The following is a 23,094-nucleotide window of genomic DNA, read 5'->3' on the forward strand; positions in this document are numbered from 1 at the left end:
GCGATCCGCGTATACATGAAGTTTGACTTGTCAGCCGTTCGATTTAATATAAGAGCATTTGATTGGTGGAAATCGTTATAAGCGGATTCGGAAATATTTGAAATCTATGGCTGGCGGGAACTTACATTTTTAGTGGTTTTTTTTTAGCACTTTTGGTTGTTCTACATATTTATTTTCCTGATATTTTTTGTTTTATTTTATTACATGGTATTTTTGTTGTTTTAGATGAGTATTAAATTTTTCTTTTTGAGAAAAGTTCTGTTATCATTAATTGGAAGCGTCATTTACAACAATAGAAAAAAGAGTAGGAGAGCAATCCTCATACCACGTACAATCATTATCCAATACTAATGCTTGTTTTGCCAAGCCATGAGCAGCTTGATTTGTATCTCTTCGAACGTGAGACACACAAACATTAGGGAAATAGGACAATTGATTTCTAACATCAGAAATAAGATCAGAAAAACCTAAATTTCTAGATGCTAAACTTTTTAAACTAGTAACTAACAGTAGGCAATCTAACTCCACAAAATCTAGATTAATATGCAAAGAGTGAGCCCATTGGAGACCATAATAGAGAGCTTTAGCCTCCATTTCATGAGGTTTCAAAGATCCAGGCATTGGCTTAGATAAAGCAGCTTTAACATGCCCCCAAGAATCCCTTATAATTGCTCCAAACCCCATTGTATTTTTTTTATAGTTTTAAGTTAATATTAAAAGTTAGGTGTGTAATTAGATATTTAATTAAAAAATTAATCCAATCTAATTAGTAATTAGATTAGATTTTGAGGTTTAATTGGATTGGATCGGATCATGATTTTTCAAATCTAATTACCAAATGAATTTGATCAAATAAGTAAAAAAATATTAGAATGAATCGGATGTCCAACCCTACTTAGGGCACTCACAATAACTTCTCTAAATAGAGAAGTTTTAAAAATGAGATTCTTTCACAAAAACAACAAAAAAATTACAAAAATACGATTTCACAAAATTTTAAACATTTTTACGATTTTCTTGATTTTATTTACAAAAAATATGGTCTTCTTATGTTGTAATCTTGTTAATTTGTTGTTGATTTTTTATTATCTGTATGTTATTATTTGTTGTTATTTTGATGTTACTTTTATGTAGTTTTCTTGTTAATTTTATGTTATTTTTTAGAAAACCATAAAAATGTAAAAAAAAATAAAAAAATCATTCTTTTAACGTAAAAATGTAAATATTTTACAAAAAATTGTGCCTTATGTAATTATTCCTTTAAAAATTTAAAGAACTGTATTAAAAATATGCTATAGTGAATGCTTTAAACTTCTTCTTCATTTTAAAATTTCTTTAAAATATATTATTCATGCTCTACATAATAATATTATTTATTGCTCTAAACATATTTTATTGATTATTTTTTATTTTAATAATTATTTTTGTATGGATATATGTGTACATATTAATATTATATATTTGAAGAGAATAAAATATAATAAAACTTTAAAAATTAAATTTTTGTGATATATTTTAAAGAAGCTGATTTATGATGTAATATAAAAGTGTGTTATAAAATAGAGAAAATAAAGTTTGGCTAAACGAGTTCAAATGGAAGAGTACTCATTTCAGTGGGAGCACTAATCATAGATATAAAATCTATAACTTTTATAATCACGTAGAAGTGAAACAATAATTTCTTTAGAGTTTGGCTAAACTAGTTTAAATAGTGGAGTATTCATTTGAGTGATTATATTAGTTTACTGAAATATCATTTATAAGTAACTAAGTATTTTAATGATAAAATACATTGAATAGTAAAACGGTTTGTTTCTCCCTACTTGATGTAAATCATCCATATAGTATCATTGATTGTTTAGCTTGTAACAATAGATAATTTATATTATATCTATACTACTTGGTATAAAATATTTTATGTAATCAATAGTGCAATTTTGAATCTATAGTGGAGTCATGAGGAATTGATAAGATAAAGAATTTACTCAGTAAATTCTAAAACTACTTGTTGGGAGCTTTACTTGAGATAATATTGTCTTGTAAACTCAATTAATTGATTTTATTAATCGATTAGAATTCTGAATAAGACTATGTCTTATCTATGAGTTTCACTAAGAAAGGACAATTTGAGAACAAAAAAAAAAAAGAATTTAGAGTTTGTTTATTAATTAAGACTCTGAAATGTCTAATTATTAAATAAATTAAATGATAATTTTGATTGTCAATTAATTATAATTATTAAATAGATAAAATTGACATTTATAACGTTAGAATTAAAATATGGTGTTTGTGAAAAGAAAGATATGTTTTAATAAAATGGTAAAATTAAAACTCATTAGGCCCATATGATATGAGAATTCAACAAACATGATAAAGCTATTTTTATCATTTTTTTCATTTTAATTCTAAACATAACCCTAAAGTTATCATATAAATAAAATATGATAGCTCTTATTTTCATAACATTATTTGACTGAAACACTTGCATATCATACTTGGTACTTAATACCAGAAGATAGTAAGGTCATCCACTGAAAATGGGTGTACAAATAGAAGGAAGGCATTTTGGGAGTACAAGAGGCACGGTATAAAAGAAGGGTTGGTCAAGGGTTCTCTCAACGGAAGGGGTTGACTACAGTGAGGTATTTTCTCCAGTTGTTAAGCACAAATCGATTTAAATTCTGTTGGCACTTGCAGCGTGCCAAAATCTTGAGCTAGAATAGTTAGATGTCAAAAATGCCTTCTGGTATGGACATCTATAAGAAAGAATGCTAATGAAACAATGTGAAGTATTTGAGGAGTTTTGAAAGGAACACATGGTGTGCTTGTTAAGAAAGTCTATGTACGGTGAATATGAGATTGGATGATTATATGACCAAGATAGGTTTGAAGATAAGTAGGTTTGATCTCTGCATATATTTGAGAGAAAGGAATAGAGATGCATTGTATGTGTTGTTGTATGTAGATGACATTCGAATTGCTAGCAAGAGTATGCAATAGATCAAACACTTGAAACTTCAGGTGAAGAAGGAGTTTGAAATGAAGGATTTGGGTCCATCAAGTATAATCGTAGGCATGTACATAAGAGGGAAAGGGGAAAGAGGCTACTATACTTGAATAAGAAGAGCTACTTCAAAAAGATACTAGATACCTTTGAAATGAGTAACTCAAAGGCAGTAAGCACTCTACTTGTGCAACACTTCAAACTGAGTGTTACTAAGATGCCTAAAGATGAAATTGAGAGGTATGAGATGTCAAAGGCTCCGTATGCTAGTGAAGTTGGCTCTGTCATGTATGTCATGGTTTGTACTAGACCAGACATAGCATACGCACTTAGCATGGTGAGTAAATTTATGAGAAACCCCGAAAATGAGCATTGAGAGTCCCTTAAGTGGATCTTGAGATACTTAAAGGGATGTGTTAACAAATGATTGGTATTTGGCATGAACAAACAAAGTGAAGACTTGGATGTTATCAATGGCTATGTGGACTCTAATTATGCATGGTGTATTAATACAAGGAAGTCATTAACTGGCTATGTGTTTAACTGTTGGAATTAATTTTATTAAGATCTAGATTACTAACATGTATATTGATTATAAGTCTATAATCTAACACCCTAAATATGAATTTTCTAATACAATGAAATAAACACATAAGAGATTAAGAAATTCTTACATTGATGGCAGCAGAATAATAATGACTCATTCCATTCAAATCTCTAGCCTTTGATTCCTTTCTGTAGCAGAGCATTATCAAGATCTAAACTTGGATCTTCTCTCCTTCATTTTGGTTGGATTCTTCACAATTCCACACTATGATTGAGTACTTGACTTGACATTAGTAGGCATGTACTCTTCACTAGAGATCGAATTGAATGAAGAAGAAGAAGGAATTCGAAATTACCATAGAAAGAGGCTCTCAATTTTTAGTTGTCTGACAAAGAATGAAAACTAGATTAGAGATGGATGAGAATGAGAGTCATCTTATTCCTTTTTCAATATTTCAACTAGGGTTTAGGATTTAAATTACATGGATTAAAAAAAGAATAACTGGCAAAAATCACCTTAAGTGACCGGCCACTTAGTGTGGACCCCATCGGACCACTGTGCCTTTTTTTTTTGTTCGGTCTGAGAGAGAGACGAAGTAGATAGAGGGGGTATTTTTGGGATTTTGAAAAAAGTGTCATATTTTTTGTAGTGTAAAATGTATTGGTTTTATAAAAAAAATAAATTTTTTAAGTATAGAAAATCAAATTTCCCATAAATTTATTGTTCTACCCTTCAATGAAATGAGGCCTCAATCATTTATCGCGTTAAGCCAAGCTCAAAGGAAATCATTGTTTCACTTCTAAAAGTTGTAGAAGCTATAGATTCCATATATATGATTATCGCTCTCACTCAATTGCACTACCATGTTCCTAAGATGTAAGTATTGGGTCGATTCAATTGGCCATCTTTACCGAACAACTCAAAGAACATAAATAATACATTTAAGCCAGAACCTAACCATTTCAGTATTAAAATCTATTGACCTAAGATCGGCTAAGTGATATTGACTAAGAAAGATATAACAATACGTTTATGATATCTTATCTAATTGTCAATATCGGTCCAGTTTGATGTATACTACATGCATCCGATCCTAGCATACTTTGCCAATACCTTGGAAAGGACATAACACTTATCCAAGGTGTAAGTAAACTTTATCGTTGGTTATCATGTCAGTGTAAATCCAATATACTGACAAATTATGAGACTTAACTTTAAAAAATATAATCATGATTATATTCTACTGTGTTGACAACACTATAATCATGAATAACTATATGTTCTCAATAACTACTGTGTTGACAAATTATGGTCTTTTATTAATTAATAGATCTAATTATATTGAAATGAATTTTATTTAGGGCATAAAATCCCAACATAAGCATGTTTGGTACAATAATCAGTTGGAAAGCAAACTTTCAAAAGGTGGTGGTCCTCTCGACAACTAAAGCTGAGTATATGGCCTTGATGGAAGCGATGAATGAGGCACTTTGGTTGACTAGGTTGATGGAAGAGTTAAAACTCAACGAGAAGGTTATTATTATACATTGTGACAATCAAAGTGCAATTTAATTAACCATGAATTATGTGTATCATGAACACAATAAACACATAGATATAAAGATTCATTTCATAAGAGAAGTCGTTATTCTCTAATGATGAATGTTTGTAAGTTGTAAGTATTTTATTAAAAAAATCAATGAAAAATTAATAAAAAAAATAATTACTTGCAACAATTAAAGTGTGGGAGAAAAAAATAAGTGATTGAGAAATACAAATAAAAAATTATTTGAGAGAATGTGTAGATGTATGTTATGGTGTGATTTGAGCTTAAATGAACTTTCTTATCTACCTTTCGCCCTAGCCTTACATAATAAGCCTATAAAGTCCTCTTGATCTTTGGATTGTGTGTAATTACATTAGTGAAAAATAGTTTGATAATTAAGCTTATGGGGTGAATTTTCGTAGAAATACACATTTCTTTGAGATGAGCATTGATTGCTGGCATGTATGAATTGATATGAATGTTAGTAATATGATGAGTTGATTGAACATACACACACAAAAATTGAGTTTGAAAATAATTATCTTGAGTTGAAATTCTAATGATTGAAGAGTTTAGATTATCTTGGAATTATAAGTGGATGTACATTTATTTTTCATAAAGACCAATCTCTTTAAGCTTTATTCATTTTATCATAACTTACTCAAGGACACACAAGAGTCACTGTTAGAGAAATAAAGGGTTTAGTTATAGTAGTTGTGAATTATTTTTGGTATATCAACTTTTTAGTTTCAATGTTTAAGTTTATTTTTTTGGAAATTTCTGTAGTAGACATCCTAAAGGGTTGTTTTGGTAGACTCTTTATCTGTTTCAACTTTCAGCATTTATAATTTTTTTCAATCTAATTTCTTTTTATGATTGAGTACATTGTAGCTATTTAGTACTACTTGTAAATTTTTAGAAAATTCTAAATAGTTTACAATGTTGAAAATAAAGTTTAAACAGTTATTAACCACGAGTATAAGAAAAAATAATAAAATATAGAATAATTAGGATTTTTGCCCCTGAACTTTGACATGTACCAAATCATGTCCCTGAACTTTTAAGATCGTTAAAAAAGCTCCCTGAACTATTGAGATTATTGGATTTAAGGACTTTTTTTCTAATTTTAATAAAAAAGTCTAACATGGATGAAAGTTCATGGGCATAATTTAGTACATGTCAAAGTTCGAGGGGCATGATTTGGTAGATATCATAGTCTGGGGAGCATGGTTTAGTACATAAATAATCACTGAAATAGTTAAATTGAATGAAATTAGACAAAAATTCTTAAATCCAACAATCTCAATAGTTCAGGGGGCATTTTTAACGACATTAAAAGTTCAAGGGGCATAATTTGGTACATGTTAAAGTTGAGGGGGCAAAAATCCTAATTAGCCTAAAATATATATACATTTTATTTTTGGCATTGTAAATTATTCTAAATTTTTTGAAAATTTACAAATGGTCATAAATAACTATAACATGCACAATTATAAAAAAAAAAATTGAACTAATTTTAGTGTTGAAACAGATAGGGGATCTACCAAAACACCCCTTTAAAGGGGTGTAGTGTAGGCATCCCCTATTTTTTAATATAAAAATTTTCTATTATTCATTTTTTTTTTCAAATAGTAAAATTCTCCATTATTAAGTTCAAACATTTGCTATTCCAAAAGATCTGAAGGTTGGTATTCATAGGGGATTTCAACAATTTATAGTCGAAACAAATTGTCAAAAGGCGATACACTTGATCAATGAACAAGAAGATTGCTGCATAGAGGTGGATGGACTGGTTTATTGAGATGAAAAGTCTAGTGCAACATGTCCAAGTTTGTGGTTTGTTTTTTATTTTTAGGGAAGCCAATCATGTGGCGTACATGTTAGCCAATCAAGCATTGTTATTTGAAGCTAGTGCTATGTAGATTGGGGTTTCATTCCATGTGTTCGTCAAGCTCTTCGGCTTGACGAACCATTTCCTTTGTAATTTTTCGAATTAATGAATTAAAAAAAAACAAAACTTTAAACATTTTGCTAAAATAAATAAGGGATGTTGATTTTCATATAATATACTAAACTAATCAAACATATTCATAGCACCTAGAAGAAAGCATTAAATATACAATAATTAAAAATCATATATATATAAAAATTCCCGCCACAGCCAAAGGACAATCTAATCACCCAATAAAACTCAAGAATAACGCATCCAACGGTTCACAAGCAAAAGTAAATACAGACGCGGATCGCTATCTAATCCAACGGTCAATTTCTCACATCCCCACATACATAAATATTCCCCAAACCACTCGACTCTGCAATACCAACTCTCACTTCAAACGAAGAAGAAGAAGAAGACAACCAAGATCATTTGAAAATGTCAGGAAGAGGCAAAGGAGGAAAGGGTTTGGGAAAGGGAGGAGCAAAGAGGCATCGCAAGGTTCTCCGGGACAACATCCAAGGGATCACCAAGCCGGCGATCCGCCGTTTGGCCAGGCGTGGCGGTGTTAAGCGTATCAGCGGTCTCATCTACGAGGAGACACGTGGCGTACTCAAGATCTTTCTAGAGAACGTCATCCGTGACGCCGTTACCTACACCGAGCACGCTCGCCGGAAGACCGTCACCGCCATGGACGTCGTCTATGCTTTGAAAAGACAAGGCCGAACTCTTTACGGTTTTGGAGGCTGATGAATTAATCTTTGTAGGGTTAGGTTTCTAATTACTGTATGTGACAATGTTTGGATTGTCTTGTGACTGTAATTATTTTAATTTCAATATGAATGAAAATGAAGCTTTTCGAAATATTCAAGGATCTATTTTGAGTTCTTAAGCAGTGGCTATTTTTATTTATTTGGATCTGAAATCGAAATTATTACAAGGTTCAAATATTAGTGTTAATATAAATAACTTCTAGTTGTGTTAATGGAGAAAGTACTTTGAATTCAGACTTTGAAAAAATAGACAGAGAAATTGTTAAGAAATGAAAAGGGTTGCCATTGGCCCATTGGCCTTTAGTTATCTAATATATAAGGTCATATTTTCACTACACATTTTGTGATATGCATGATCTGATGCCCAATCCGATTTGGCTTAATTTTAGTGAATTAAGTCATGTTTGCTATTTTGGCCTAATCTCAAATTTCCATTGATATTTATGCCTATTGTAGAATTGGAAAACATTGAAGCTGTATATTTGTTTCATAGCTCATTCATTAGGTTGGCTTAGAATTAACATCATCTCATTTATTTGGTCTTATTATCCCTAGCCTCCATTCAAACTCTTTTGATTGTAAGCTTTGATGGGATAGAGAAGGTGGCAAGGTGGGTCTTGATTTTCATGGAAGTCATTTGATTTTAAGATTTGTTTAGTTGGAATCCTTGAAATTCATTCACTATCAATTAACTACTGCACTAATCTTGTTGGATTTCAAGTTATTAAATTAATCAGTTGTCTCCAAAAGCTGAGATTAACTTCTAGATTTCTTAACTTCTATCTTCACTCTCCATGAAGGTATTAATTTTAGATGAATGTCAAAATTTGAGACGGGCTTCAATACTTCCACGAAGAACAATATAAATCAAAATATGATGATTCTAATGATTCATAATATTTGCAAGTTATGTGATTTTGATTGGGCTGCTTGCCCCTCGACTTGAGGGTCCCTTATCGACTGGATAGTATTTATTTGTTCTTCCACAATTTCCTGCAAGATAAAGAAACAACACACAATCTCTTGATCTTTTGTTGAGTCTCAATATCATTACATAACGACTATCTTTTTGAAGCTAAAATGGCTTAAAGCTTGGCAAACTTATAAAAATATTGGAATTTAGGTTAATTTTTACAAAAATACTGTATTTTTATAAAACATCAGTAAAACACAAAGCAAAACAACTCAAAACAACAGTAAAACAACTAAAAAATACTAGTGAAAACTTAACACTGCATTATGAAACTTATAAAAATATACATTAAAAAAGTAAAAAATACCGTCTGACATTATTTTTGTTAAAAAATGACAAAAGTTAGGATACTATGTAAATTTTCCTAAAGCTTTGCTTGTAAGTTTGGGCATCTCTCGTTAGGACTGAACATCATGAGAGTTGATTGGGTTTCGATTTGGAAAAAAAGAACTTGTGCTAGCCCATAAAATGATCGGGTTCATCAGGTCAACGTGTTTGCAAGTCAACAAGTTTGGGTTGACCAGGACGACCGGTTTTTTAAAAAATTACTTGGGCTCCGGTTGTTGGATGTCGTGGATCGAGGAGGAGGAAAGGCTATTGGACAAGGCACACTAGTGACAACAAGGAGGAGAGATGGCTTCAACGACAAGTGTGAAAGGAGAGGCGAGCTCTGGTTGGGGCTTCCGGTCGTCTTCGTCAAGGGAGGGCCGATCTCGGGTAGAACAGTTGAATGGGGCCGCCATCGTCGATTGAGCGGAGGGGGGCTTTGGTCTGGCTTAGGGCTTAATCTGGGTGGGTAAGGAGAGTCGAGGTCAGGGTCAGGGGTGTTTGGTCTAGTGGCTTAGTTTTAGGTTTTATTTTTATGTTAAGTTTAAAAGTTTAATTTTAGAAAAATTAAAAAACCAAATTATTAAATTGTAAAATGTTCGGGTTTGGCGGGCGGATACAGGTCCAACTCGAAGTCGCCCGATAAAGCTAAGTATGTTGGACCCGACCTGCCAATGGGGAACAAGTTTTTGAGACAGCCGAGTTTTATGGGTTGGGTCTACGCAAATTGACTAAGTCCTGGTCAAACCTGATATAAATATTCAACTCTATTTCATTCGTCGTGCGTCTACATTGTGACAATCAATCAACTCTCTACATTGCTCAAACTGCTCTCTTAATTTTTCTATTTCATTTTTTATGGTAAATATTATTTTAGACCTTATGCTTTGTAAAAGTTATTAATTGAACCCTCTATTTTACTAAATGACAAAATGGACCTTGTATTTTCTAAAATTGTACAAATAGGATCCTGAGCTCAATTTTCAACATTTTTTTTTTAATATAACCAACTTTACTACAATTTTTAATACGAATAGATACTAAAAATGTAACCAGTTCTGTCATAACATCTCTATATTAGATTATTATTAAGTTTTATTTTGATAAAAAATTAGTTCATGGTCCTATCTGTACAATTTTGAAAAATACAAGGTTTATTTTGTCAATTAACAAAATAGAGGGTCTAATTAATAACTTTTGCAAAACATAGGGTCTAAAATGGTATTTATTTTTTATTTTTTAAAAAGTTTACAATTTCTACAAAATATAATGCACCCCTTAAAATGGATGTATTGATGTACCCTCTACTTATTTCGGCATACAAAAAAAATTTTTAGTCTAATTTTTTTCATATTCATGTACGTTATAGCTATTTAAGATATACTACAAAATTTTAAGAAACTTGTAATAATTTACAATATAAAAAATAATGTTCAAATAGTCTATTTTACACGTGTATAAAATAAAATAGTCATGCATGCAACACACTACTTGAACGCAATTTTCAGCGTGTTAAACTTTTTCAAATTTCTTAAAATTTTGGAGGATGTCTTAAATAAGTATAATTTACAAGATCATGAGAAAAAATTTGACTAAAAAATTATTTCAAATACTAAAACAGACAAAAATGTATCTATATATCCCTTTTAAGGGAAAGCATTATAAAATTTCCATATATTTTTAACACTTAGATGAAGGTCTTAATTTTACATTACAAAGAATTGAAATTTCCCGCCACAGCCTAAACACATTCACAAAACTTTGGCGCATTTTATCAAACATCCTATACCAATCAGCTTTATATAAATTCAATCAAATCTAATCCAACGGTCACAAATCCAAACTGACTCCACACGCGGATCGCAATCTAATCCAACGGTCCTGATAACACAACTCAACATCTATACATAGTTCCGAAACTTCATTTCCATTAACAACAACTAAAACTCATTCACCACTCCACAGAGAAAAGTTGCAGAGAAAGGAAGGAACCAAAAATGTCAGGAAGAGGCAAAGGTGGAAAGGGTTTGGGAAAGGGAGGAGCCAAGAGGCATCGCAAGGTCCTCAGAGACAACATCCAGGGCATCACCAAGCCCGCCATCCGCCGTTTGGCCAGACGTGGCGGAGTCAAGCGTATCAGCGGTCTCATCTACGAGGAGACTCGCGGTGTACTCAAGATCTTTCTAGAGAACGTCATCCGTGACGCCGTTACTTACACCGAGCACGCTCGCCGGAAGACCGTCACCGCCATGGACGTCGTCTATGCTTTAAAGAGACAAGGCCGTACTCTATACGGATTCGGAGGTTGATGAGTCCGTAGTCTCTGCAATCTTTCTAGGGTTAATGTGTTATTAGGATTATAATTATTGTATTGTGGGTTTTCAATGTGAATGAAGCTTTTGGAAATGTTCTGATTAGAATCAAGAGTTGTTGTACATTGATTTTATGGGTTATGAGTTGAAATTGAAATACTCCGATTCGGATTTACAGAGTTGGAAACTGATCAATCAATGTATTTCATCTTGTATTACTATAGTTTAGTTTGTTAATCTTCAATTTTCTATCCCATGGTTTTTTGGTCAATTAAAAAAATCAAAATTTAGAATTTAAGTTAAAGGACTTTAGATCAAATTGGTTGAGTTGTATTCTTCTGATTGTTATATTTAATAATGATTATCATTGAATATACAATGTTTAAGCCTAAGAAATTTGAGATAAAGAGGTTGTTGAATTTTATAGGATACGAGGGACAATACAAGATTTTGTCTGGTTGCCTCTTCTTGCCAATTTTGATACAAAAGTAGTGAGAAGCTTGCTTCTATGAAAATTATATAAACCTCTTGCATTCTTCTACATAATTGTTCTCTTATTAACATCATTAATCTAGATTGAATGTGATAAGATAAAGTAAATATAAAGGAAATGAAGATATAGACAAGCCACAATAATGCAAGCTTAGCTTTAGTTTTAAAAAGTATTGGCACATTGTTGGATTAGAATGTTACAACAGAAAATCCAGTAGTACACACCTTTGAATCTACCCCAACTAGGGTCGTTAATGAAACAACAAAGATAACCAATAGCCAAAATCATAGGGGATATTTATAAAAAAAAGCTAAAGAGATCAACTCCCAAGGCCTACTTCTCAATCACAATAATACAGTTATTATCAATACAAAAACTCAAGCGAAACGGTGTGGAACACACTTCGAGCTTCGACTTAATGTAGACAAAGCAATCAAGCAATAACGCTTTAGTAAGAACATCAGCCCACTTGCTCTATAGATGGAACATAACAAACGTCAAGCTCATGAAGATCTATTCCATTAGGCTGCACATCTTGATCTGTCATCTCACTGAACAAAGCTTTGGCTTCTTCCCATTTATCTGCGTAGCACAAACCATGCATCAAAGAGCTATAAACAACAACATCAGGAAGAACCCCCTTCTCTTTCATTTCCAAGAACAATTGTTGTGCTTTTTCCATCAAACCTTCCTTACACAGCCCATCAATGATAGCCCCATACCAAACTAGATTTGGTGTGCACTTAAAACCATCTCCATGATCTTTCCCACAAGCCATTTGTTCATGTAACTCGAGTGCAATAGATGCATTTCCAGTCCTACACAATCCATTAATCAGAGTACCAAAGGTGACAGCATTAGGCTTACAACCCAACTTAAAAATCTTCTTAAAGATTGTTCCTTTGAAGCAGCAGCAGAAAAGTAAGAGGGCATTGATTTGAACACCATTGGAGAAGGCTGAACAGAGAGGAAGAAGAACAAAGAACAAAGAACAGAGATATTTTATATTCTCTCTATATACAAGGTCCGTTTGTTTGTCCCTAATCTTTCTCTTTATCCATTTTAAACTGAGATTATGCATTGATTACATAATTTTTGATTTTTCTGGTTTGTGAATTATGCATTGATTGATTACATTATATTCAAATTTCAAACTGAGATTGTTACAAGGTTTTGCTGCATTGTCTTCAAGCATTACTTAGCCTTAAATTTATGGGGTTGAAAGAATTAATGCTCAAATTCTCTATTTCAATTTCAATCACTCTTTACACATAGCTAAATTAAATGAATTAATGCTCCTAATATAAGACATATATGCTTGATTTTTCTATGTTGTAATATTTATGTATTTAATCTGAATATAATCATTACATTGTCTTAATTAAAAAAATTACAATGTCTATTAAAATAAACATGAAAAAACTATAATAATTGTCTCTTAGTTCATCTTGTATTGATTGAAGAAGGTTTTGCCTATATGCTGTTGTTGTGGTAGTGTGATCATGAATTGAGGTTGTGAACTTGGAATATATATGGTTGGAGCTGTTGCAGTGTTTCATCATTGGTTTGTTGGGAAGGTTGATAAATATGGCATCAAAACTTAAGTGTATAAATTATGGTAATTTTTGAATTTTTTTTAAAAAGTATGGGAAAACTCATTATATATAAGGAGAAATGCCATAAAAAGATTTTAAAATTGTGTTTCTTTTTTAAAAAATTTAAATACTGGAATGAAAGACATTGAAATCATGATTGTTTTATTTTTTTTTTCAAAATTTAAACACTCAAATAAAGAAAAAATATTATTTAAAAAAAAAGTATACATAAAGAAACTCAAATACCACAATTAGTTAAATAATGTAAAATATAATATAAATATTATAAAAAGATACTGAAAAAAAAATTTACACAAAGAAACCAGTTACAACAAAAGTTATTTTTTTTTTTTAATTTTTATTATATATAAAAAAAATCAAACTGTATTTTCTTGAATAATTCTTCTGCATTTTCTCCAATCAGATTGGATTTCGACTCTGCTAATAATAATATGCTATATATAATATATATATTATGAGTTGAATAATTCCCAATTAAAGAAAAAGAAAGAGTTAATTAATATATATTTATGTATGTATTAAATGTGACTGAAGATTACATGATTAATGTGTTAATTATAGTTGAAGAAAATTACAATGTATGTGTTTATGACAAAATTATAATAATTAATTATATTATTAGTTCATGTTGTATTGATTGAAGTTGTTGTTGGTTGTTGTTGTGAAGGTTGTAATAGAAATGAATTGAAACACTTAGAATATGATGTTGTTGTTGGAGTTGTGGTTCTCATTCTCACAGTTGTCATTCAGAAGTTGAAGAAGATTTTCGATATGATTGTCAATTTCATTATGATTGTGTAGTTGTTGTTGTGGAGCAAGATTATATGGTGGATCATCGAAGTAGTGTTGCGGTGGATAGTCTGCTTGGTTGAGCTGATTAAAGAAAAGTGTATCATTATCATCATCTTGATCATCTTCTTCTTCTAAATGTTGATCTAGAGTAATGTTGAAATATGATTCCCATTCTTCTACTGATAGATTAGGATTAGGATTAGGATTAGGAGGATTGGATTCATGTTGATCTATTTGATTATCATCATTAATATTTAGTTGTTGTTGTTGTTGTTGTGACAGAGAGAGAGGATCATTATTCTTGTTGTCTTCTTCTTTTTGATCTTCTTCTGTTGTTGTAGATGTAGTAAATCTCTTTCGTTTTCTACTCTCATCATCTTCATCTTCTTTTTGATCATTATAGTACAGTTTGCACAAAACACATTCATCAAGAGTAGTCTTGTTGTTGTTGTTTGGTTGTTTGTTCATTAATCTATACTCTGTTAGAAGCCAATTAGTTTTGTTGTCGTCATCATCCTTATTAGATGGTTTTCCGATATAAAACTTTAGATGTGTTTCGTAGCCAATTGTGTTGCCTTCAGAGGAGATTATTGGATAACATCTCGAACTTCTGTAGTGTCCGTCTCCAGCTGATCGAGAAGGTCGTTTGTTTCCACCTTCTGATAATTTATGTAGCGGACTAAATAAGTATAAGCAACCCTCATCGAACCTCTGCAATGGATATTTTTCTGCATATATAAAAATAGTTAATATATAATTAAGAGCCAGCCAAGTATAATAATAAAATAATATAAATGATATATAGTATATATGCTTACGTATGAGTTGCCATGGATTATACAAGTAGACATTATCTTCATTGATGTGCATTGGTAATGAGTGTCCATTAACCTTCTTTTCAAGATAATCAACAATCAGCTCTTCTTCGCTCGGTGCGAACACGTAACCAGGTGGTAGATTCATGCTGTATGATCTCTGTTTAGCTCTCTTCTCTTTCTTTCTCAACTTCTTTTTTCTACAGCTTGGGCTATATATATATATATATATATATATATATAAAAGATATATTTCCTTTTTTAAATATAACGTTTTTTTAAATTAAAATTTCTGGAAAGTTATAATTAAAAATAAAACGTAATTTCCCGCCATAGACAAATACGGTCTAGTCACTCATTCACTAAACTTTCGCGTATTTTTATGGAAACTTCAAACTTTCACCGATCCGAATTAAACAAATCCAACGGTTCCTAAGCCAAGCTAGCTCTACACGCGGATCGCGACCTGATCCAACGGTTCACAACTAACTTCCCCACATCTATAAACATTCCCCAAACTGACTACGTCAACAACAACAACCAGCTATCTAGAGAGAGAAAGAAGAACACTGAAGTTTCTAGAGAGAGAAAGTTAGATCAACCGAAAATGTCAGGAAGAGGAAAAGGAGGAAAGGGTTTGGGAAAGGGAGGAGCCAAGAGGCATCGCAAGGTTCTCAGGGATAACATCCAGGGAATCACCAAGCCGGCGATTCGCCGTTTGGCCAGACGTGGCGGCGTTAAGCGTATCAGCGGTCTCATCTACGAGGAGACTCGCGGTGTACTCAAGATCTTTCTTGAGAACGTTATCCGTGACGCCGTTACTTACACTGAGCACGCTCGCCGGAAGACTGTTACCGCCATGGACGTCGTCTATGCTTTGAAGAGACAAGGCCGTACTCTGTACGGATTCGGAGGTTGATTAGTTAAGAAATTGATTATTTTTCAAAAAATTGATGAATAAATGGTAAATTGGAGAAAGAAAGGTATTAGAGAAAAAGGGCCTTCGTAGTTGAATATCAGGCCCATTATGGGAGCCCATAAAAGTGATTGGGCTAAATCGTAAGGTCCATTTCAAATAATGGTCGCATGAGAGGAGTTCAATTCGATTTAAGAAAGTATAGCAACTAAATCAACATAAACTAATTTAAACCCAATGTTTGGTTAGTGCTAATCTAAAATGATCTGGTTTTGATTGGTTACAATTTTAACTTGTGAAATGTTTTTTTTTTCATTATATAATTACCATATTTCACATTACACATAGTTTCAAGTACAAAGAATAATGATTTAATTAACAAGTCTCAAGAACCATTGTAATTTAAAAGAGACCATCTTTAATGGTTACACCATTTTGTTGTACAATCAATTCTGTGAAAAATTTACTTTTGTTACATCAACTTTAATAATTCACATTAAGTTTTAGATACAATTTCACACCAAATTAAATTATTTTACTTAAAATGAACACATTTTGTACCATTACTATTAATAATCAATAATAACTAATTTATGATATAATTATGTATTTTATCACAAATAACTTTTGATTTTTTTTTTTTTTTTTTTTTTTTATAAACTAATTGAAAACAAAAGGTTAGATTGTAAAGAAAGTTATGTACCAATTTAGTATAAATTCAAAGTCTAACATTGAGGGTGGTTTGGTAGGTTGTATAATAATTGTAATTTAATAAATTAGAAGAAACACTATGTTTAGATTAGCCTTTTTATTATATTAATTATTACGACTATAAATTTTAATACAATACATATTTTTTAATTTTTAACAAATAGTTCTTACTAGTTTGTATATTACAATATTTATAAATGGTTAGAGGCAGGAGTGGACCTACATAAAAATGAGGCTGGTAGTTGACTCAAAAAAAAAAAAAAAAGTATATACATTTTAATCCGTTACGATATATATTTATAATAAAAGATGATATTTATAAACATAAAATTAGTTTTAGTGTAGTGGTTAAATTAAATTGTACCTAGATACGAGTGCAAGGTTGGGATCCAGAGTCGAGATCGAGGTCCGGGTCCAAGGTTGGAGTTCGGAGTCGACATCGAGGTCTGAGTCCAAGACTGAGGTCTGTAGTCGGGATCGAAGTCCGAGTCCAAGACTGAAGTCCATAGTCGAGATTAAGGTTCGAGTCCGAGTTTGAGGTCGGGGTTAGAGTTTGTAGTCGGGTTCTGGGGTCCGTGTTCGAGGTCTAAGTCCTGGTTTGAGGTTTGGGTCCGTGTTCAATGTCTAAGTCGGGGTCTGAGTTTGAGATCTGGGGTCAAGGTCGGGGTTTGGGTCCGAGGAAAGATAGAGTCGGCATCGGTATTATCGTAAAGATAGTATAATTTTACCCAAATTATTAAAATAAATTAATATCAAACATAATATTATAATAATTAATACTATACAATGCAATACAATACAACCCAACACTATACTATACAATCAATGGTGGAGTTAGACCAAAATTTAATGGGTGCCAATACATGTAAACATTATAATTTTTTTTTATTTCTTTAAAAAAAAAAGGATTGTTATCTGTGAATGAATATTTGCTTCGTATTAAATCTCTCGTGGATCGTTTAGGATTTATTGGTCATCGTATGTTTTTATTAAAGATTATATATGCATATGGCTCCACTGCTTTCAAAAAGCCACTTTCCCTCTATATTAATTTGTCAATGCTCCCAAAAATTTCCCTAATTCTCTAATTATTTTAATTTTTTATTAATTTATTAATATAAATATTAATAAATCAATAATTATTCTTGTATTCTAATATTTAAAACAACTAATGTATTCTATTATCATTTCTAAGATCTAATGAGGGCTATTACATTAGTATCACATAAACCGATCCAAATTAATCAATCTACAATCTTAGCTTTAGTTATTCAATTATTTATTAGATTCAAAACAAAATATTTTAAAATATCCCACATAGGAAACACAACTGAAATAATATTTAACTTTTGTATTTAAAATGATGTGAAAACAAGTATAATAAACAACTTCTCTTTTCTCTTTAATTTCTTAGCTCTCTTCTCTTTCTTTCTCAACTTCTCTTTTCTACCGCAGGCTATATATATAAGAAAAAATATCTCAAATTCTAACCAACTAATTAATATAATTTTTTTTTAAAAAAAGATAAAATAATTAAAAAAAAAAACACACACACTATTTTGATTTTATTTTTCACTTCATTCATTAAAATACAATGGTTATCAATTATTTACGGAAAAAAAAAGTTAAAAGACAAAAATTCTAAATTTTGAAAAAACACAAATTATTTAAGACCAAGTACTCCAATATAATAAAAAATAAATAAAAATGTAATCGAAGCCATTATCATGCAATTCAGAATTGAGATGCCATTTTTTAATTCAATAAATATGATATACATCTAATTAGAAAATTTTCTTCTTCTAAAATTAATATTAATTTTGTTTTCTAAGATTGTATATGCTATATGTAATTTTTAAATTTTTATACTAAAAGTTTATAAAGTAGAAACGTGGTGACTCAGACTGTTGGAAAAATTGATTGTATATATTAATCAATAGTAAAATTTTTAAAAAAGGATTGTTATCTGTGAATGAATATTTGATTCGTATTAAATCTCTCGTGGATCGTTTAGGATCTATTGGTCATCGTATGTTTCTATTAAAGATTATATTGTATATGGTTCCACTGCTATCAAAAGAGCCACTTTCCCTCTAATAAAAACAATTTTTCTTGCTAAGAATTTAGTATCCACATTAATGGTGCAATGGCCACGGCTATGCAGATCCCATTTTGCTAAAGCACGCTGCTGTTGTAGCTTCATTTGCGACTGAGCATTAATGTAATCCTTCATATACCTTCCACACCATTCGAACACATCACTCGCTCGAGGGGCCGAGCCACCATGAAGAACAGAATTCCTAATAGACCACAGATGCCAAGAAAGCAATAAAAAATAATCAAACACATTGAAAGTCCATACCTCATTTAACCCCTCCAAAAATGCGATGACGTTTGAAGTTCTTTGCCTTTTCATTTGTTCCCACAGCCCACTCTGCTTCCATATATCATAAGTACACCGACAACCCCATAACGCATGAAACACATCTTCCTCATACCCCTCAGAACATCGAAAACATGTCTTGTCAATTGCCATACCTCGATGAGCAAGTGATACCTTGGTTGGAATCCATGAATGACAGATCTTCCACACAAAGTGCTTCACCTTAGGTGGAATCTTTTTCTTCCACAGACCATTCCACCACCCACTCAATCTACTATTATCAGACTGCGATTCTTCCTCCAACAGATCAGAAGCTAATCTATATCCATTACTCACCGAATACTCGCCATTCTTACTATAATGCCACATTATTTTATCCTCAAGATCACAATCAGTACTAGGAATACCCAATATTAACTCAGCATCCTCACGATTGAACACCGCATTAATAAACATAGCATCCCAAGAACCATCTGCATTCTTCAAATCAGTGACATACAATGGACTAGGAACTGGCAGAGGATCAAAAATTTTGAAGCTAACCGGATGGGGAAGACATGGATCTTCAAGAACTCGAACACTATTTCCATTCCCAATGCGCCATCGATAACCCATAATCTTCCTTAGCTCCGCCAAACGAATGATGCATTAGAACCACACTTAGCATCCAACACATCACCATTAGGAAAGTAACTTGCTTTAAGGACCCGACTACAAAGCGCATCAGGAAATCTGATACACCTCCATACTTGCTTAGCAAGTAGAGCTTTGTTGAACAAACCCAAGTCCCTAAATCCCAATCCCCCCTTCTCTTTAGGCTTACACAAATAACTCCACTTGGACCAATGAATCTTGTTGTTCTTCTCAGATGACCCCCACCAAAATCTAGCCGCCATCCGATGAAGGCTATTAATCATACTTTTAGGCAGCAGAAAATAACTCATTGTATAAGTTAGAATCGCCTGCAAAGTAGCTTTGATTAACACCTCCTTACCAGCAACCGAAAATAAAGACGCCTTCCAGCCCCGCACTTTGTTCCATACCTTATTTCTAATACCCGCAAAGACCTCTTTTTTGGTTCTACCAACGAAAGAAGGCAAACCAAGATACTTCCCATAGTTTTCCACCACTCGTACCCCCATTATACTAGCCAATCGGTCCCTCACCCCGCTTGGAACCCGCTTACCAAAACACATCTCAGACTTGTGGAAATTAACCATTTGGCCATATGCCTTAGCATAATTATCCAATAGAGTTTTGAACCCCTCACACTCGTTCTCATTAGCATCAAAGAAGACCAAGCTATCATTGGCAAAAAATAAATGTGAGACTGATAACCCATTTCCGCCAAAATTAAGGCCATGTAACCTTCCCACATTTTCCTCATGAGAAATCAAACTAGTAAAAGCTTCAGCACAGAAGAAAAATAAAAACGGAGATAGAGGATCCCTTGTCTCAACCCTCTCCCAGGAACCACATTACCCACAACTTCACCATTCACCAAACACACACTATTTTTTTTAAAAAAAAGAGAAAATAATTAAAAAAAACACACAGTATTTTTATTTTATTTTTCACCTCATTGATTAAAATACAATGGTTATCAATTATTTACGGAAAAAAAAGCTGTTAAAAGACAAAAATTCAAAATTTTGAGAAAACACAAATTATTTAGGACCAAGTACTCCAATAAAAAATAAATAAAAATGCAATCGAAGCCATTATCATGCAATTCAGAATTGAGATGCCATTTTTTAATTCAATAAATATGATAAATCAGTACAAAAATCTGATGCTTTTAAAGACAACTTTTTAGTCACAACATAATTTTTTTGTGATTAAATGTGACTTTTAGTCACAACAAAATATTACTTGTGACTAAAGTATAATATTTAGTTACAAGTTATCACTAATTTAGTTGTAGTCACAACAATTGTTGTGACTAAAAATACATTTATTCACAATAAATTGTAATTTTAGTGACTAATACTTTTAGCCATGAACTTTTTAGTCATAACATAGGAATCATGATTTATAATTAGTCACAATTTTTTTTACTTTTAGTCACAAGTTTTGTTGTGACTAAAAGTAAGATTTTTTGTGGTGTACATAAATTTAGAAAATTTTCTTCATGTAAAATTAATATTAATTTTGTTTTTTAAGATTGTATATGCTTAATTTTTAAATTTTATACTAAAAATTTATAAAGTAGAAACGTTCTCTCTTGAGGTATATTCATATAATAACAAACCCAACATTTGTATGTATCAAAGATGGTAATAATTATAATTTTCCCTATCGAAATTCATACTCCAATATTCTCACCTTCAAATTTTACCCTCCTTCATGAATCTTTTCCTTTATCATCATCATCATCATCATCATCATCATCATATTCATATCCTATGTGGTATTATTCCTTAAATCCCCAACTAAAATTCAGTTAGTTAGTTAGTCTCTAACTAGTTTGACTGTCAAATATGACAGCAAGTAGTATTAAGTCCTTAGGCCTATATAAAGAAAACTACTTCTCTCATTTCGCAAGAGAAGAAACACAAGAATAAAGGAGAGAGAGAGAGAGAGAGAGAGAGAGAGAGAGAGAGAGAGAGAGAGAGAGAGAGAGAGAGAGAGAGAGAGAGAGAGAGAGAGAGAGAGAGAGAGAGAGAGAGAGAGAGAGAGAGAGAGAGAGAGAGAGAGAGAGAGAGAGAGAGAGAGAGAGAGAGAGAGAGAGAGAGAGAGAGAGAGAGAGAGAGAGAGAGAGAGAGAGAGAGAGAGAGAGAGAGAGAGAGAGAGAGAGAGAGAGAGAGAGAGAGAGAGAGAGAGAGAGAGAGAGAGAGAGAGAGAGAGAGAGAGAGAGAGAGAGAGAGAGAGAGAGAGAGAGAGAGAGAGAGAGAGAGAGAGAGAGAGAGAGAGAGAGAGAGAGAGAGAGAGAGAGAGAGAGAGAGAGAGAGAGAGAGAGAGAGAGAGAGAGAGAGAGAGAGAGAGAGAGAGAGAGAGAGAGAGAGAGCTGGAATTGGGAAATTGTATTGAGCGACATTGTATTTTATTTTGGCTCGAGTTAGTGAGTTAATGAGTGTTGAGGGATTACACCATGGATGACTTACTGTGATTATTTTCTTGTAGCTCCTGAGATTGATATCACTAATTATCATTATCAATAAAGATTGGTGGCAATGCTTTTAAACTAGAGTATGACCAAGTTCACATCGAACTTAGGATCAGAACCAATATAAATCTCGTGTGTTATTGTGTCTGACAGTCATTTAGATTCATCTGTGTTATATTTTTTTAGTTTAATGTGTTTGTTGGTTTTTTGTTCTTGATTTGTTTATTTAAGTGTGATCTTAAAGCAGGAATTACAGAGGTTAATTCCTATGTATGAGAGTTAAATTTCCTTCAAATTATAGCTTGGTTCTTCGATCACCAAGGGAGATTCAAAGATCACTTGCTTCCGCACCAAGAACTCATCAAGAATTCATCAAGGAATTCTACAAGACTACAGCTAAAGGAGGATGTCGATGGCAAGGTTCAAACTAGAGAAGTTCGATGGATCAACAGATTTCGCACTATGGCGAGAGAGTCTGCAGGGTATACTTGTGCATGCACCAAAAGGTGGCAAAGGTACTCGGAGATGAAAAATTGCTGGCTGAGAAGAAGCCAGAGGAAATTGCAGAGATGGAGGAAATTGAAGAAGCCAGAACCAATACTCAAAATCTAATGATCATGGAAATCAAAGAAAAGAATCTACAACTGTGGCTGAGAGCATGGAGATGGAAGTTCAGATGGGGAATTATTTTCTATTTTAGAAAATAATAACAGTAAAGAGTTGATCCTTGATTCAGGATGCACTTATCATATGTGTCCCAACTAAAAATCTTTCTTTGATTTTCAAGAAACCAATAATGGTGGTAGAGTACTAATGGGTAATGATGTTTCTTGCAGGGTTGTTG

The 23,094-nt window shown here is 32.2% G+C and overlaps 3 protein-coding genes across 3 annotated transcripts; 2 read left to right on the forward strand and 1 right to left on the reverse strand.

The window, feature by feature from the left end:
* The first annotated feature begins 7,401 nt into the window (after positions 1 to 7,401).
* On the forward strand, positions 7,402 to 11,737 carry LOC115725396 (uncharacterized). Its single transcript, XM_030654908.2, has 4 exons — positions 7,402 to 7,778; positions 8,263 to 8,282; positions 9,265 to 9,571; positions 11,039 to 11,737. The coding sequence occupies exons 1-4, from the start codon at positions 7,472 to 7,474 to the stop codon at positions 11,413 to 11,415; spliced, it is 1,011 nt and encodes a 336-aa protein (XP_030510768.2). The 5' UTR covers positions 7,402 to 7,471; the 3' UTR covers positions 11,416 to 11,737.
* Positions 11,738 to 14,001: 2,264 nt separating this feature from the next.
* LOC115725272 (NAC domain-containing protein 19-like) lies at positions 14,002 to 15,517 on the reverse strand. Its single transcript, XM_030654727.2, has 2 exons — positions 15,138 to 15,517; positions 14,002 to 15,047 (listed from the first exon to the last, which is right to left on the reverse strand). The coding sequence occupies exons 1-2, from the start codon at positions 15,280 to 15,282 to the stop codon at positions 14,221 to 14,223; spliced, it is 972 nt and encodes a 323-aa protein (XP_030510587.2). The 5' UTR covers positions 15,283 to 15,517; the 3' UTR covers positions 14,002 to 14,220.
* A 147-nt stretch (positions 15,518 to 15,664) lies between these two features.
* On the forward strand, positions 15,665 to 16,339 carry LOC115725571 (histone H4). The gene has a single exon (XM_061116889.1). It carries the CDS (start codon positions 15,742 to 15,744, stop codon positions 16,051 to 16,053), a length of 312 nt encoding a protein of 103 aa, XP_060972872.1. The 5' UTR covers positions 15,665 to 15,741; the 3' UTR covers positions 16,054 to 16,339.
* Positions 16,340 to 23,094: the final 6,755 nt, after the last annotated feature.

This window comes from Cannabis sativa, chromosome 6, assembly GCF_029168945.1.
Source record: "Cannabis sativa cultivar Pink pepper isolate KNU-18-1 chromosome 6, ASM2916894v1, whole genome shotgun sequence".
In the NCBI taxonomy this organism is placed as follows: domain Eukaryota; kingdom Viridiplantae; phylum Streptophyta; class Magnoliopsida; order Rosales; family Cannabaceae; genus Cannabis; species Cannabis sativa.